The sequence below is a fragment of the Propithecus coquereli genome, unplaced genomic scaffold (genome assembly GCF_000956105.1).
Source record: "Propithecus coquereli isolate 6110/MARCELLA unplaced genomic scaffold, Pcoq_1.0 Scaffold4, whole genome shotgun sequence".
NCBI classification, from domain to species: domain Eukaryota; kingdom Metazoa; phylum Chordata; class Mammalia; order Primates; family Indriidae; genus Propithecus; species Propithecus coquereli.
The window spans coordinates 7,713,409-7,731,347 of NW_012149729.1; the positions used below are offsets into that span (position 1 = coordinate 7,713,409).

The 17,939-nt window shown below is 36.8% G+C and overlaps 1 protein-coding gene across 1 annotated transcript in view; it reads right to left on the minus strand.

Moving 5' to 3' along the window:
* ST7 (suppression of tumorigenicity 7) overlaps positions 1 to 17,939 on the minus strand; it is a 272,179-nt gene that overhangs the window by 73,640 nt on the left and 180,600 nt on the right. Inside the window, exons 4-9 of the mRNA XM_012652738.1 lie at positions 15,368 to 15,422; positions 14,607 to 14,722; positions 13,209 to 13,284; positions 8,926 to 9,080; positions 6,637 to 6,734; positions 2,811 to 2,946 (exon numbers count right to left, since the gene is read on the minus strand). Of these exons, the coding sequence (XP_012508192.1) occupies positions 2,811 to 2,946; positions 6,637 to 6,734; positions 8,926 to 9,080; positions 13,209 to 13,284; positions 14,607 to 14,722; positions 15,368 to 15,422 (636 nt within the window). The remainder of the gene's footprint in view (positions 1 to 2,810; positions 2,947 to 6,636; positions 6,735 to 8,925; positions 9,081 to 13,208; positions 13,285 to 14,606; positions 14,723 to 15,367; positions 15,423 to 17,939) is intronic.

Here is a 17,939-nt window from a genome sequence, read left to right on the forward strand (position 1 = left end):
GCTGGGAGGCCTGGAGAAGATGATGAAAATGCTGGAAGGATACAAGCCCCTTATGGATGGGGCAACTGCAGCTCCCTCTGATTATTTTTTATAAAGAGAAACGAGTAAGAACACAAAGGGAGAGTTAGCAGTTACGATCTTCACAGGCTAGGCTAAGACTGGATTTAAGATGGTCAAAGGCATAAGAAACATGCTTTTGGCTGACCTGATACAGCAGTGAAGTTTTATTAATAGAAAGAATGAAAGTTTATACAGAGTATCTATATTTTGCTTTTATATATGACCTAGTGTTGTGGGTTGAATTTTGTCTCCAAGACAAATAAATTAAAATTCTAACCCTCAATATTTGTGAATGTGACCTCATTGGAAATAGGGTTTTTGCAGAAATAATCAAGTTAAGGTGCATATTAAATGCAGTTACGACTGGTATCCTTATGAGAAGAGGGAAATTTGGATGCAGAGATACGGCTACACAGCGAGAATGCCATGTGAAGACACAGGCAGAGATGAGAGTAACGCACCTACAAGTCAGGGAATGCCGAGGGTTGCCAGCAACCACCAGAAGCTAGAAGAGGCAAGGAAGGACTCTTCCTTCGAGCCTGCAGAGGGCACGTGGCACTGCCACACCTTGATCTTGGACTTCTAGCTTCCAGAACTGTGAGAGATTAAATTTCTGTTGTTTAAACCACCCAGTTTGGGGTACTTCATTACAGTTTTAGGAATCTAACATGCCTGGTAATAAACTAGTCACAGGTCTGGTTTTAAGCTAAAATTTTAGGCAGGTGAAGTTTTTCTTCACCATGTCCACATGTCCCTGTGTCTACCCAATTTTCCATCTTTTTTGCATCCATTATTTCACTTTTCTGAAAGTGGTCTCAATCTTTGCTTTTAAATTTTATTTTTATCATCACAAGAAATAAGAATAACATGATTATAATAATTCAACATTACATAAATACAAAAAATAGAAAGCTATCATCTCTCTTTTGACTAGCAACTTTATATTTCAAGGTTTTTTCTTATGCTTGTACAAGTGGCTCTCAAGGTATGGTTACGGAACCCCAGGGGGTTCTTGACATCTTTTCAGGTAATCCTCAGATCAAAACTATTTTCATTTTTTTTTTTTTTTTGTCTTTTTCACTCTGTCTCATGAGTACACACAGTGGCACTCCCAGAGACCACATGTTGGGTGCTTACAACAGACTAAATGCAGAAGCAAATATGAGCCTGCAGCTGTATCCTATTCCGCTGGACAGTAAAGAGATTTGCAAAAGTATAAAATCAACGCTACTCTTCTTACCCATTTTTTGTTTGAACAAGAAATTCTTCATAAAAATGTTATTCACGTTAACATGTATTTGTAATAGTTACTTAAACATGAATAAATATTTTAAAAATTTCTCAGTTTTAATTTTCTGAAATGGTAAATATCAATAGATAAATCCACACAAACGAACGTTTTGGGGTCTTTAATGATTTTCAAGTGGTTCTAAGACCAAAAAGTTTGAGAACCACTGGTCTATACTAGCATCTACTTTTTAACTGAAAAAATGAATTAAATTATATCTACTGTTTATACCTTTCCTTTTCACTTAACAATATATCTTGGGAAATAATGGTGAGAATTGCAACACTGAGTACTTACTACTCATGAAGTCCTATGCCAAGTGCTTTGCTTGAATTATTTCATTTAATCCTTATACCTACCCTAAGAGGTGGGTGCTAAACTATCACCCTGGGCACTTCTGATGCAGGTGACTGGTAGGTAGACCACACTCAGAAATACTCACTAACTATGCAACTTTGAACAAGCACCTACGTCAAGCGTTGTTAGGAAAATTAAACGAGTTTATATTTGAAGAGCACTTAGAACAATGCCTAGAACACAGTGAACACTATAGAAATGTTTGTCATTGAGATAATATTTAAAACTCTGAGACCGAATGTAGTCACCAAGGACCGGCCAAGAGACACTTCAAATTTTCCAAGTTAGGAAGAGGAGGAGACTCCAGCAAGAAGACTACAAGATTTTAGCAGAAGAGAGCGTGGTTCCCTAAAATCAAGTAAATAAAATGTTTCAAGAATGACATAGTGATCTGTGTCAAATGAGCAGTGAGGATATGGAAAGAGGTAGTGTTGCAGGAAGAAACTGAAACAAGAATGAGGGAGAATGGCTCGGAGATCTGCAGGAAACTACAAAAAAGGAGGGGAAACAGATAATAAAGCCGAAGAGTTTATGGTCAACTTTCACAGGAGCTGTATATTTTAGGGAAACAAGGTAAACAACAATTTGAAAGTTTGCAAGAGGAGCAAGGGAGGCCATTATCCGGCTAGGACCCCACCAAAACCTCCAAGTTCATTTACTCTTCCTGCCCTAGAATGTCTCTTCAGAGAATCCCATTTGGGCAAAACAGCCTCCCCAACTAGGCTGGTCAAGTCTAGGGGTGCTTTAGAGACTTGTTCTCATACTAGGGGAAGGCCAGGACACTAGCAAGCAGAGTGGACAAAAATCAGATGTCTGCCCTGAAACAGATCTACTCATCTCAGGATTCTCTAAACCAGTGATTCTTAATGGGGAATGATTCTCTCGCCCCTGGCCTGAGGACACTTGGCAATGTCTAGAGACATTTTTGTTTGTCACAGTTGGGGAGTGACAGGGGGATGGGTTGCAACTGGCATCTAGTAGGTAGAGGCCCAGGTTGCTGTTCAATATTCTATAATGCACAGGACAGCTCCCCACAGCAAAGAATTATCTGACCCAAAATGTCAATAGTGCTGAGGTTGAGAAACCCTATTCTAGACCAAATGACCTGGGCAGCAGGAGCTTTTGGGTTCTTTCATAAGGGCAGACTGTCCGATATACACCAGTTTATCCATACCACTGCTGATGGGGTATGGCTGAGGCGCCAGACCACCGTCATCAGCCTTACGGATTCCATTCCAAATCTACTCAAACAGGGCCAGGGGAAGACAGAGTAAAAATGTGAGGCTAGCTAAATGGTAGCTGTTAAAGGAAAAAAAGAAATTGTGTCATATATTAAATGTCAAAAAGGCAAAAATCACCAAAAATGAGAACATGCACAAAGACTTCTCCTTAAATTTGATAAAGCAGAAAAGGCAACTCTTTTCATTTTGAATAATGAGTAAGTAATACCTTACAGTGAAGCTCAAAAGCCAGCAAAGCTTTCTTAGTTCTGCCCACTGCCAAAATATTCCTTCAGCACTAAGGTGCTGCTTCCACATTCTTGATTGCAAAAGGAAGCTAATTAAACTGAGGTTTTTGGAAAAACATCCTGGGAATTCAAACTAATTAATGTGTTGCTTTAAAAAATGAGACATCATGAATCTTGATGTTAAGGAGTCAACGTGTGTTGACCTTATCAATATTTCATTGACAGTATAGCTGTGGAAATATAAGAAATTATCTACTACTGGCCTTCCCAGCATTCTCTTTTATTCTTTTTCAGGATATCACATAATAGTTTTCCCTTCCTTAAGGCATTTCCAGAGAAATTTTAAAAAATGACTCTGCTTTTCTACATATGTGGAAGTCATTCCAACTTTGGCATCTGTTCTAGGAAATTTAAACCCAGGCATATGGAGAGAGGATGATGCTGTCTTAATGAGGAATTAGGTCCTCCTGCCTACATGCTTTATCAGCAGGCTGCCTGGAATCCACTGAGCTGTTTTATCAGAGGAAGTTTTCAAGCAAGATGGCTTGGCTTATGTGCACGTTGTTAAAGGAGTGAACCCCTCCTTTAAACAGCGAAGTCCCCGCTTATGCATGACCCATGACCTGAGAGGAGTTAAACAAGATAGGCCTGATCAACAACTGTCTCCTGCAAGGCTGGGACCAGCTGCTGCTTTAACAGAGAGAAGGGTCTTCAACCTCCCCTCCCCTGTTTGTGCTGCAAGGGTTCATAAAAGGAGTCCTTAAAGGTAAAGAGCACTTTGAGTATTTCTCTTTGAAACAGATCTCCACCATGTCTGATAGTGCTCCTCACAAGACTGCTACAACAGCAGTGCCCACGTCTACTGGATGCTCCACAAACCCAGAGAAAAGGCAACACGTATTATATCCCAAGAATACAACAGATTTTTTTAGAAATGTAACATAAAACATACACATATATAGATGTAAACATGCATAAATATGTATGTATGTATACACATGTGTAGAGAGAGAGAGAGAGATTACTTAGATTGAGTGATTGATTCATTCAAGAAAAAGAAATTAGAAATATTCCCAAATGTCCATCACGAGGCTGGGCGCAGTGGCTCATGCCTGTAATCCTAGCATTCTGGGAGGCCGAGGTGGGAGGACTGCTTGAGCTCAGGAATTTGAGACCAGCATGAGCAAGAGTGAGACCCTGTCTCTACTAAAAATAGAAAAATTAGCTGGGCCACTAAAAAAAAAAAAAAAAAAAAATTAGCCAGGCATGGTGGCACATGCCTGTATTCCCAACTACTCGGGAGGCTGAGGCAAGAGGATCACTTAAGCCCAGGAGTTCAAGGTTGCAGTAAGCTATGATGATGCCACTCCACTCTACCCAGGGTAACAGAGCAAGACTCTGTCTCAAAAAAAAAAAAAGTCCATCATGCGAATAGTCAAGTGAATTATGGCATACTAGGGAAAAAATTAGAAACATGCCTCCTATATGCCAGATATTTTCACATTACCTCATTTAATTCTCCCCATCAATAATTATCCTCTTTGGTAAAAATCATTATCTCCGATTTACAGAAAACTAAATGAAAAGCCCATAAAAGGTAAGTTCCTTGAGTCATAAAGCTAGTAAATAGCAAAGCTGACATTCACATTCAGGTTTTTGACCCCCTGTCCAGTTTCTTCCACTGCATCCCAAACTCTCCCCACAGATCTGTATTTGGACTAGGTCAATAAATGTAATTGTAAATGTAAAATAATGTTAAACAAAAAAGCAAATCATAGTATAGAGGTATTGATTTTAATCATGAAATTTTATGTGTATTACTGAAAATAACCAGAATGAGAGTGACAGAAAAAACGAATTAAAATCATCAGAATTTGTTCTTCCTATTCAGTTGTTTAAAAACATAATAAGGAAAATCACCAAAATCTGCTCCTAAATGCATGCCTCTTCCAGGCTAATTAAGGTTAAGAAGAGGCAATAGATATAAAACACTGTTAAAGGTTGAATGTGGCTTGGCCAGGTTGAGATAAAGAAATATCCCACCCTTCCTAAAATTCCCTGCTCCTTCAGAGCCAAAGTGATTGGCAGAGTTTCTTTGCTATGTCACGGGATGGAATTTCTGTAAGTTAAAAAGCTTTGAGAGCCAGTTCATGTCTCTGCAGAAATCACCTTTTCTTAAAATTAGCACTTATGCTACATAACAAACATTCTTTAAATTCTTCCTTCAACCAAAAGAATTTAATCCTAGCAGATCCCCTTTGCAGTGGCTTTGCCTAAAAAGCATCTATCACCTTCAAACAAATAGAATGATTTTATTATCATCCCCTCTTGTTCTTCTCAGATTTAGCAGCTACACTTCTATTTAATGGAGCAGCCAGAACCCAAGCATGGGTCTTACTTCGGCTTTCTCACATTTGCTGTAACTTGAAGAAATAACCAGGGGTGGGCCTTGGGAGTAGGCTCCCTCCTGCAAAGAGTAAGTGGGAATTCACAGGAACACCTGCCCTTGCAGAGACAAACTGAGAAAAGGCTCACTAGGTTTGCACAGTCTTGTGCTCAAATCCACGAGCTGAGAATTGGACAAGATGCCACTTTCATCTTGCCTCTTGGTCCTTTCATTTTTATAATAGGCAGTTATACATGTATTCTAATTTAGGAATAAAGCAGAAGAACAAAATGTTGCCCAAGGTTTTCCGCGATTGTTTGTAAAAAGAAAATGGCTTATAAATACAATTCACACTGGTGTCAGTTTCTTTATGAAAAATATTTCTTACTAAAAACAACAACAACAAATGGAATGTTCCTTAACTGTTCTCCTTTACAACCCCTGTTTTGTTTTAAAGCTATATAATAATAACCTCCCTTTGTTCTCTTTTGTTTTAAAACTCTCACCTATTTCTTCTCTTCTTAATTCTTATGTTGACTACTACAAATACAGTATCTTGGTTCAAGAATCTAGGAAAATGCTTGAAATGACTACAATAGGATTAACTCATAATATTACTAAATTTGAGGCCAGCAATTTGACCCATAATTTATTCAAATCTTTCTAGCAACTATACACAGAAAAAGTCAGTTAGCTAAAATGGCTGATCTCATTATTGGCTTCCAGCTACAGTCCCAAAGGTTTAATAACAAGGACATCTATTGAGATTTTTTTTAATATTTCAGTCACTCTATTAAAAGCTTTGCATGTGTTATCTCATTTAATCCTCACAACAATCCTAAGAAATAACTGTGAGGATTGCTATTGTTATCCCCATCTTAGAGATGAGGAAAGCAACTTGCCCAAGATCATTCATCTAGTAACTTGGGAGCTAGAGCTGCACCCAGAGGGGCTGGCTCCAGAGTCCATGGGACCACTACACCACCACTGGTACTATTTGCTCTGGCTGTTCAGTGGGCTCCTACATCTCTAAGCCAGGTGCATTGCCACTGATTCCAAATACAAGTTCAAACTCACATCTCTCATCATTTTCACTGCTTCCCTGGTCCTCCCGAGTCTTCTGGCACACATTGCTAGCCTTCTTTTGATGTAGACCAAAACATTGGTGTCTCGTCCTGAAGAGGGAGATATAAAACACCACAATTAAAAAAAAAAAAAAAAAAAAAACAGCTTTCAGTTGAGCAACAAGAAAAAATATAGAGGCCCATTTGCCTTCCTCTTAAAGGAAACCTCAGAAACAGTTCCTTTGGCTTTTCCTTATTGCCAGAAGCACTGACAACTCTGTTAATAGTAGAATGAATACTGAGTACAGTAAAAAGTACTTAGACTTCCAAAGGTCAAATCACATGACTAATTACCTAATCCATGCTTTAGAGTTAGGATGTGGAATACTTGATAATAAATAAAATCATCTGCCACAAAGTGCTGGGGAAGTGAACATACCCACATTGCATTCAGTTTACAAGCAAGAATTCCACATTCTTCAAGTGTGCATGGTTTTGGTAAGATGCAAAGAGGTGAATCTCAGGTTGCATCCTGATGATCTATTTTTTTTTCGTCCTTGACATTAAGTCTGGAGAAGCCTCATCTTGAACTTCTGCTTTATATTATTCTTTCCCTGACACTAGTGACATCATAATCATCTCCAGGTCCCCAAAGCAGTTGATTTTAGATGGCAATATAACACATTCCAGATATGACAACAGAGTATGCAACAAAATGAAAAACTACCCTAGTGTTAGAGAATGCATTGACAAGCTAAATAGTTATAACAATAGTCACTAAAATGGCTCTTAAAAAGTACATTAACAACTTCTTATCTTAACCTTTTATTTAATTGTATGTCTTTCTGGATATGTTTCCAGACCAGTGAGAACATGCATGTGCTTAATCCTCAATAAAATTACCATGTTTGAGAAAAATATGACACACCTGTTATAGATTAAGTACATGTATAATATGCAGCTATTAAAAGATGTTAAGACCAAAGTCCTAACATTTCAAGTTTTAAACAATGAGAACAAGATGTGTGCTGAAAATTTGCCAAGTGCCTACAAATTATTTTAAAGATGTGATTATATTTTTTGGATAGATTTAGGCAACAAGTTGAAAGAATTTAATTTAGAGAAGAAAAGAAAGAAAATTTCTTAAGTTGTATTATAGATTATGTAATTTTATGTATTAATTTCCATTTAGTTCACAAAATAGACATTTACTACATGTCTTCAAAATGCATTGTGCTATTTTTAATTAAAAAGTACGATATGAATGGTGATTAGAAACTTTATTAACATATATACTCACTATAGAATAAAAATAAAAATCTGTGTATTGATGGATTATGTGGACATACTCATGTATACAGAGGCTGTAATGCAAAGATCTTGCTGACACCTTGGTAATGGAGACTAATGTAGTCAGTTTCTACACCAAATACAGGTTTAACATTAAAATTTAATTTTATAATCTCAAATATGAGATTATACTCTCCAAATTGCGGAAGGAAGAAATGAGGTGAGAGAAATTGCTCCTTAAGAAAAACAACCCAAATTTTGGTAAGACAATGAAAACACTCTCCTCCCACAAGGATTGCTACATTTCTGTTTAAACAAATTGATCAGGCAAGGGGCTCAGGGAATTCTAGAAATGATTTTGTCGTCTTGTTTCTACACTGTCCCCCCAAAATGTCACTGACTCTCAGTTGAGTGTACTGAAGTGAAAGGTCTCAGATTTTAAAGAGTTATCTTAAATAAGAAAAGGCATTATTTTTAATATAAAAAGATAAATGATTAGGAAACTCATGGCTCTTTCTCTCTAGAAGCCAATACCAATGTTTCTTAAATAAGAGCCAAATGCTGATATAATCACCAATAACTCTTATACTCTCAGTAGTCCTATTTCAACTCATGTTGTAGAAGACTTATAAGATAAAACATTTGATAACACTAACACTAATTTAAGTACTGTTTCCCACTTGGGACTTAAAAGTTATGTGATAGAGAAGCAACTGATGAACAGGAATATGTAAGAATTCTGGGGAGAAAACAAGGTTTCCATTAAAGGTACTGCCATTTGTTTTGGGGGTTAGGAATCTATGAGCAGGAAAGAGAATGTGAACATAAGCAGTAATGAAGCTATAAATGTACTAATTGCTCTTATAGGAAAGAAAAAAATTAATAAAAACCAAGAAAAGCAAAAGCCAATATTTTTCTCATCTAGGAAAATCATATTTTGACTGAAAATCTGTTCTGATGAATCATTTTACAATTCTGATCCCCCAGTGCATCAACCTGGAGGAAACCTTACTATGTTGGGCTTCATACTGGGATCCATGGTGCTGTAGCTGCTGAGAACGCCGGTAACAGCCGTCTCCAGCCTTCAGGGCCTGCTTAAACAGTTTTTCTGCTTCAGCAATGGTTGTTGCTTCCTCTTCAGCCAAGAGAATATAAGCAGTTGCACACCTGTCCATTCAGATAATAGCCACCATCAATTACAAATCCAAGACATGCTAATAGTCTGTAGGAGTTCATGCAGAAGGGCAAGGAGTTACGCCAAAACATGCAGAGTGGCCAACTGGTTCATGCACCCCTGTTTGCAGTTGTTGACACAAAATAATGGTACAAAAGAAACATCTATATTTTAGCTTGAGAGGTAGGATGCGTAGTGTTAGGAGCATGAGGCTCACATATGGACTCCGCCCCTTATGAGTGTGTCACTTTGGGCAAGTTATTACTCTGCCTCCCTGACGGAGAACAACATGGAATCTATTTGTTCACAGTGTTGTTGTGAAGGTTAAGTAAGGTGATGTATGTAAAGTGCTCAGTACAGTAGCCAGCATGTGGTTAAGTGCTCAATAAATGTCAGCTAATGATGATGATGATAATAGCTGTTATTAAATATCTCCCTCTGACACTCAAAGTTAGAGATACTATATATAAGTTTACTTCTGTTTACTACATACAGTTTCTCTTCAATCTAAGGATTTCTTCTGAGTGAGAAATTCATTAAATCAAGTTACTCATTGAAAAAAACAGTGCTTTAACATCTCATTATAATTAGCACTGATTTTTTGCTTCAGAGCACACTAGAGGAACCTATAGGTAGTGTTATTTCTGAAGAGCTCAAAATCTGACTCAGCCACAGTGGCTAACAAGAGTTAAATTTCATGCCTTTAACAACAATAGCTACCATTTGCTCAGTATATATTAAGCACTAAACCAAGCACTTAACATATATCATCTCATATAATCCTTTCAACAACCCTCTAAGGTAGGAAGCCAGAAAGGATAAACAGTTAACTAATGAAAAAAGGGAGCTCTTGGAAATTTAAACCTTCCAAATCATATGTGGAACAACCCACTGCCAAAGAAAGGAAATGTAAGGGAAATGGTGAGGCCAGAGCAGACCACACCCATCCCTTCCCTTTCCTTCTTCTCTACTGCCTCTCTTGTGGCCATTTCCCTACTTATCTCCATCAGACCACAAGAGAGAAAATAAACAGAAAGTTAAACCAAATGTTATTTTTACTGTTCATAAACTACAACAGCCAGCTAGGAAAAGGAGGCTGAACTGTACAGCTAATGTGAGGTTTGGGGTTATTAGTCAATCTTAGCTTTGAGGAAGGGTCTTGTAAGTTCTTTAGCCAATCCCTCTAATTTCAGCAGGAACTATCAATTGGGCTTTAAGCTGAATATTGTAGGGAGGGAGGGAAATGCCCAGAAAAAAAGCTGTAAAACCAATTACTACGGAGGGCAGCATATATGACTTGGAAAGAACAATAATGATGCTGAAACTGTCCAAGTGATTCACTGGAGAAAATAACTGGGATAGGCATCAGAGGAAATACTTAAGGCTTCAGATGCCAACATATAAATATGGGTTAAGGGTAATAAAGTGAAAGCTGAGATTATATACTGAGTGGTAGATATAGTATCAGAGGAATTAGCTATAAGATTATAGTTGGTGGGGTGGGAACTCAAGAATGGTTGGGGCCAGCTTGCTTGCTTTGCTTATTTGTATTTCAAACAGTATTCTTAGGAGGAGAGGCAGAGTAGCACTACTGGCCAAGAAACATACATCTATGTGGAAACTCATGAGTTTGGGGTAGAAACATGCTAAGAGCTTGTGAGTGAAGGAGAAAGGAGAGAGCAATAGAAGTGCTAATGGTTGGGGAGTACAGAACAGACTGCTCAGCTCGATGGAAGATATAGATGATGCATCCTTGTCACAACACAATACACATACAGAAGCAAGAAAGTGTGGTGATGGGCGTGTCAACCATCCAGATATCTGCTAGAAGTCTTGTTTGGTTAGAAGTAGGGCACCCGACAGGTTCTTGACTTACTTTGGTAACAATTTTATCTCCCAGATGGTAGAGGAAGCAATTAGGGGAACTTCAACTCTGGACCTAATTCTGACCAAGAAGAAAAAAATAGTTGGTGAAATGAAAATTGGTAGGAACATTCAGAGAGAGTTACTATGTCATTTTGGAGTTTGGGGTAATCAAAGAGGGGACAGTGAACTTCAAAAACTTCAAAGAAAAGAAGCATGATTCAATGGCATGAGGCTCAGAAGGAAAAATGGTTTAAGAGGGCTGAACAGCTTCCAAGTATCCAGTTATAACGGCACTCACAAATGATCCTCTCAGGAAGAAAAGAGGGATGGCACTTAAACCAGTATGGTTTCACAGAGATTTCTCCCAGGTCAGATTTTTAAAGGACATGTAAAAAAAGATGGAAAGAGGGTATGTAATGAAGGACTGTAAGAGAGTGGAATGAACTTCTAAGAATAATTTCAGAAGAGCTAAAACTCCAAATTAGCTGAAGCTTACAAATAAATAAATAAATAGATAGATAAATATATAAATAAAGACAAAACAAAATGCTAAAGACAACTATTTCCTGTTTTTAAATCATGTTTAAGGCCCTATCACCACCCCGATTTCTCTAAAACCACCAGAAAAGCAAATAAGCAAAATAAGACAAACGATACAACAACATCATCAAAATAAGGAAGGTTCATCATTAATAGCAGTAGATAATAAAGAGAAAGCAAAACTCTCTTCCTCCTATTTTGTTCCTGGTTTTCTATCAAGGAGAATGATTGTCAGATTGAAAAAGGGAGAAGAAATTAAACTTTAAAATGGGTATAAGGATATAAGATAGCAAATAACTAATCCATTCTAAATGAATTGCTGTACTGGGATGGGCAAATCCCAGGAAGCCAAAAGACCTTGTAGGAAGGCCATGGAATTGCTCTCTGTGGATAGCTGAGAAATCACAAAGAATGGAGAGGTAATAGAAGATGAGATGACAAATTCAGCTTAAATTATCAAAAGGGGTAAGAACGTAGACTTCCCAAACTATAGAACAGTGATTTGGAAAGATACTCTAATGGATTAGTAAAGGGATGGTCTCCAAGCATTTTAAAAAGAATTGACCACTAGAAGCCAGCTTAAATTTACTAAGAATAAATAAATCAGATTGTGCTAGCTTAATTTACTCTAATAGATTTGCTATGAATTAAAGATCCATAGCTACAACTGGCATTATTAATATTAAAATGGAGAAAAACAGGCTGAATTACAGTGTAACTGGGTGGCTCAGCAGTTGGGTGAACAATACCAAAGGATGGTGATTCATGAAGACATGAACCTGGATGGAGGTAGTTTCTATATGTCATATCACAGGTTCTATTCCTGGCCCTGATATTTTTTTCAGAAACATGGATGACACACAGAAGGCAGGCATATCAAATTTGTAGATGACAAGAAACTGGAAACTGGAAAATAAATATGTTGCATGACAGAATCAGAAACCATATAAATCAACTGGTTACAGTGGCAGGATTTCCAACTCTCGAGCAAATCTTTTTTCTAAGATCTCCAAAGAAGATTCTGTAACCTTCTTCAGAAAAATCATAAAATAGTTTAACAATGACCACTTGGCAAGGATAGTGTCGAGGTGATTCAAGCACCAGATGGGTGGTTGAGCTAAATGACCTTTAAGGTCTCTGCCAACCCTGACTTTTTATGACTCCAACTCTAAGAATCTTTCTCATTTTCTGAGATCTCCAGAAGAGATTTCCCAGTCTTCCTTGGTAACCCATAAAATGTTTAACAACACTAAGGACAACATTTCCTCTTATCTTTGTCTTGATCTTGAAATATTTTTTTAAATGATATTTTGTCATCTTATGTTTTTATTATGTTTTCCCCACTAGCATAAGTTCTACCTAGAAAGTGTTATAATACCAATGAACATTCCACATCTGGAAAAATTTCCCTGTCAAAATGTTTTAGATATGTAAAGAATTGTATTTATTTTATATCCTCATAATATGCTAGGGATAGCCCTTGAAGGATTTAATTTAGGGTCATATCAAAGCCACTGAATTGCTCTCTAAAATGACTAAAACCACCTCCACGTGGCTGTCCTTCATAAAGAAAAATTTTATAAAGTAATAACCACCCCCGAATAATCCTCCAGTTCCAATGTATGGTTTAATGTAAGTATCGTATCAATGGGAACTGAATATAGTCAGCAAAGGAAGAGATTTCATTTTTAAAAGCAAGATTCCCCCCCACTTACTCATTTATCTCCAAGGCTTCATGAGCTGCAGAAATCCTAGCTTGGGGGTTCCTCTCTCTCCAGGCTTTCTGCATTACTATTTATAAAAAAGAAAAAAAGCAAGTCAATCAATATATATACAATTAGGAAGACTCAACACAGGACAATAGCTAAATTAAAAGCTTTCAGCTTAAATTACAAGAGAATATTTCATTACTAAGAGGGTTGGTCCAAATCTCCAAAGTCACACAAATAAGTTCTAATTTGCTATTCTATTGTTCTTCTATTGCTGATAGCAAATCTTTTTTTGTGCCCACAGAATTACAGGCTAAGGAATTCAAGAAAAGACACTCTAACAGAGAGTTTATATTTCTTTTGCACACTAATGTCATTGTTAGAGAACATATATTATTTTACACATTTTGAGAGGCATAGCTATAATACCTATCTCATCATTCTGCTTAGACACACATAATTTCTATCAATCATTTTCCTGAGCACTTGCCTACACGCTTTAGATATTAGAACATTTTGAAACCATTTGAAGAGAGTCAGTAAAAGTACTTTAGGGTTTTGCTTAACATGTGTACTTGATCCCCAAATTTACCTGCAAACCCAATTTTCATACATCAGAGCAGTTTGTGAACATATTGTACAAAACTCAATGCTTGGGAATATCTATCTTATTATGATCTTCCACCACAGCAAAGGGTACCTTTTAAAAAAACAGTAACAATCTTTTATTGAATTTGTTTTATAAATTTGTATTTTATATGTAAGTTTCTTAAAAGGATGTACATATTCCTTTCTCTAAAGATTTTTTTCACTTATTTACTTTGACTTTGACTATAAACTTTAAGTTTAATAATACAAAAAAATCTCAGTAGGATTATTTGGAATTCAAGCAGTATAAAATACATCCTGAACAATGTCTTCTCTATGATGGAAAACACATATGGACTCCAATAGCCATGGCCATGAAGCCATTCAATGCTAATGGACCTATAAAAAGGCAGAAAAGTCACTAAAATACATTAATTATTTGGATTCAGTAAATGCCAATTTCTATTTAGAATATCATTAAGGAGATAAGACGTTTCATTCTATCTGAAATAAGAATTTAATTAGCTTTGTATAAGACATATTTCTTAAAGATATATGAATCCAACTTTGATATATTTTTTAAAATTATGTTTTAAATTATAATGAGGGAACTCATTTCTACATTGATACCTCATTGTGATAAAGCTTTACTTAAGTATCAGAATTCTAAGTTCTCCTAGTCAATCAGCAATGTAATAAATATTTTTATTCATTGGGGTTTTTATAAAGCAGATATTCTAAAAGCAGAAACTTTATTTCTTAAAACAAGCCAAAAAACCCTCCCATTCAGCAACTATCTAAAGGATTTTTCCATACTTGCATCTGCGGGACGAAGATGGTCCGAGTCACAAGTAAAGAATGTCTGGTGGTCCTGGGCAGAGAGATTCATGTCATAGTAAGTAAGAGGCTCTCGTCCTGTCACCCAAGTATACCTGTAAAGGGGAAATAAGATGATAGGACACTTCTAAGAGAGAAAAAGCAAGACCTACAAAATAATAAGCTGCAAGGGAGTTGAAATATAAACCATTAACTAATACTAAAATAGCTTTGCTAATGAATACAAAAAATCTTTTAAAAAAGTCATCCTATTCTCCCTTCAGGAATTATATCAGCTTGAAGGAAATAAACATTTCCCCCCATATTTTTATCTCGAGATTTACTAGCCATTGCTAATGAAAACCTTCTCTAATTAGTGTTATGAATAGACATTTCCCAAAAGCTATGAAAATTCTAATTTGTCTAATTACTTTGCTAAATTAAATTCCAACATAACTTCTATGGCATCTTTTTAATCATGTCCAGGTAAGCTTCAACATGTTTTAATTATACAATATACACTGAAAAGAATAACTGTAATAGAGAAATTCTAAAAACTACACATTCTTGCACATTATCCCAATTCCAAAGCTAAAATATTTATAAAACAGAAAAACCAAAACATTTGAGGACAGTATCAAAAAATGGAAACACTAAGCAGACTATTACAATGACCCCTAAATGAACCAGCAAAAACATTTGCTGCTGTCTTTGCTCTCTGAACCAGACCCATTTGTTTCCCAAGCTGTCAAAGTGCTTACCGATTATACTCGGCACCCCTAAATAAATTTAGTGGATTTCGCCATACTTTGCATTCTGCAATAAAGAGAAATATGAAACTGTTACACACAAGTTCAGTGACACTACAAGCTAATTAATTCAGAAAAACACCCTTCCTGGCCATTTGATAAGATAATTTTCCTCTCTATCCTTTACATGGGAAGCAACGTGCAACATGGAAAAATCTCTGGGTGGTTAATCAGAAAATGTGGCTCAGGCACCAGGACTTTGGAAAGTTTCGCCTAATCTCTCTGGGCCCAAGTTTCCTCACTTGCCAAATCAAGGTAAGTGCCAAAATCAGCCAGTTCATAACTTCTGTAGTTATTTCAAAAGGTCCAACGGGCTTGATGAATTCTAAAATTATAGGTAGAAGTAAAATGATTTTCTGTTGCTCCAAAATATCTCACAATAACATCAACCATGACAAGCCAAACTTAAACTCTAGAGGATGATATGAAAAGAGCTTTAGTCTCTTAATTCAGGTCTAGGCTAATACTGATTTTGTGATAATTCACCCAGTTTGTTTTTGCCTTATGGGAAAGGAGTGGTAAGAAAATAAAGTTACCATTATTGTAGAAATGCTATGAAAATAAATTGTTTTAAAGCATTTTAACATCATTTACTTACACAGGCACTGTAATAATCATCATACTAACATCATAATATTAGCATGTACTAATAGATTATACCTCTTCATTATATGAGGACGACAGAAATTTAGAACCATAGGATTTTAACTTAGAAAAGTCACTCATTAGCTTTAAGACTGTGTTATAGTAAGCATATGACTAATAATCTACAATTCTTTTAAAACACCCTATGATTAAGACTTTCTACTGATTCAGAATAAAAGATTTCTTTGGATGAATAGGGTTTTATTAGAAAATAAACTCAGTTAACAGTACTCAAAACATCTACATGTGAGTGTGACCAGCCAAAAAACACACCCAATGATATACACACACAGAAGTGAGCAATTATTGCAGAAATTGGATATTAAAGGCCATGTGGTGATTCATCAGGATTCTTCCCTCAGTACTGCACATCCAACATCCATCCATCCATTGAGTTTTATCTGGGCACCCACTGGGGTAAACAAGTAAACCATCAATTTCAACACAGTGTGATAACTGAGAACACAAGGCATTATGGGAACATGCATATAATCTCAAAAATATTTGTTAAAATAGTGAAGGGTATACAGATAACAGGAATACATGTTTTCATTTATAGAAGATGAGTTTATCTTTAAATTAGCACAAGATCCCACTTAGAATTTACTCAATGTTTATAAATAATGGCTCTAAATTTTTTGTCACTTAGCTTAACTTGTCATTTAGGAAATGATCTTTGCTCACTTAGTTCAGCATCTCTGAATTTTGTTCTTGAGAAATTGAGATTTGACGGCTGTAACTTCTTATGGCACTAACTAGAAAATTGTGCTTCCCTTACTTATTTTTTCTCCAAACATAAAGCCTCTTAGAGCAGTCACTAACACACTGACTCTAGATCATGGCTTCAAACACACTGGTGAGCCAAACAACTGTGATCTCTGCCCTTATAGCTGCTACAACTCTTAGGACCTCACCACTGCCAATCCCTCCTCAGAGAATCTTTTTCAACATTTGAAGTGCCTTCTTAAAGCTTCATGAATACTGCAAGATTTGTATTTAGCATACAATAAGCACGTACAAGGATGCTCATGGTAGAATTATTTACAATAAAACAAGGACATTTGGGAAGATGCTTCTCCCCACTGAATTTCAGCTGAAATTGAATTTCAGCTGAAATACTAATAAAAAGGTAATGGCAGGCCAGGTGTGGTGGCTCATGCCTGTAATCCTAGCACTCTGGGAGTCCAAGGCAGGAGGATCACTTGAGGCCAGGAGTTTGAGACCAGCCTGAGCAAGAATGAGACTCCGTCTCTATCAAACATAGAAAAAATTAGCCAGGTGTGGTGGTGCACGCCTGTAGTCCCACCTACTTGGGAGGCTAAGGCAGGAGGATCGCTTGAGCCAGGAGTTCGAGGTTGCAGTGAGCTACCATGACGCCACTGCACTCTACTCAAGGAGACAGAGCAAGACTCTGTCTCAAAAAAAAAAAAAAAAGGAAAAAAAAGGTTAGTGCAGATATTTTGTTTCCAATAAGTATATTATTATACTACCTAGAAGGATAAATGCTGTTCAAATATCAATTGACAAATTACAAAGAAAATTGCTTTCAATTAAAATGTTAACTTGGCCGAGCACAGTGGCTCATGCCTGTAATCCCAGCATTTTGGGAGGCCAAGGTGGGGGGATCATTTGAGGCCAGGAGTTTGAAATCAGCCTAGGCAACATAGCGAGACCCCATCTCTACAAAAACTTTAAAAAATTAGCTGGGCATGGCAGCACGTGCCTATAGTCCCAGCTACTTGGGAGGCTGAGGGAGGAGGATCACTTGAGCCCACAAGCTCAAGAGTGCAGTAAACTGTGATTTTGCCATGGCACTCCAATATGGGCAACAGAGTGAGACCCTGTCTCTCAAAAAAAAAAAAAAAAAGTCAACTCTATT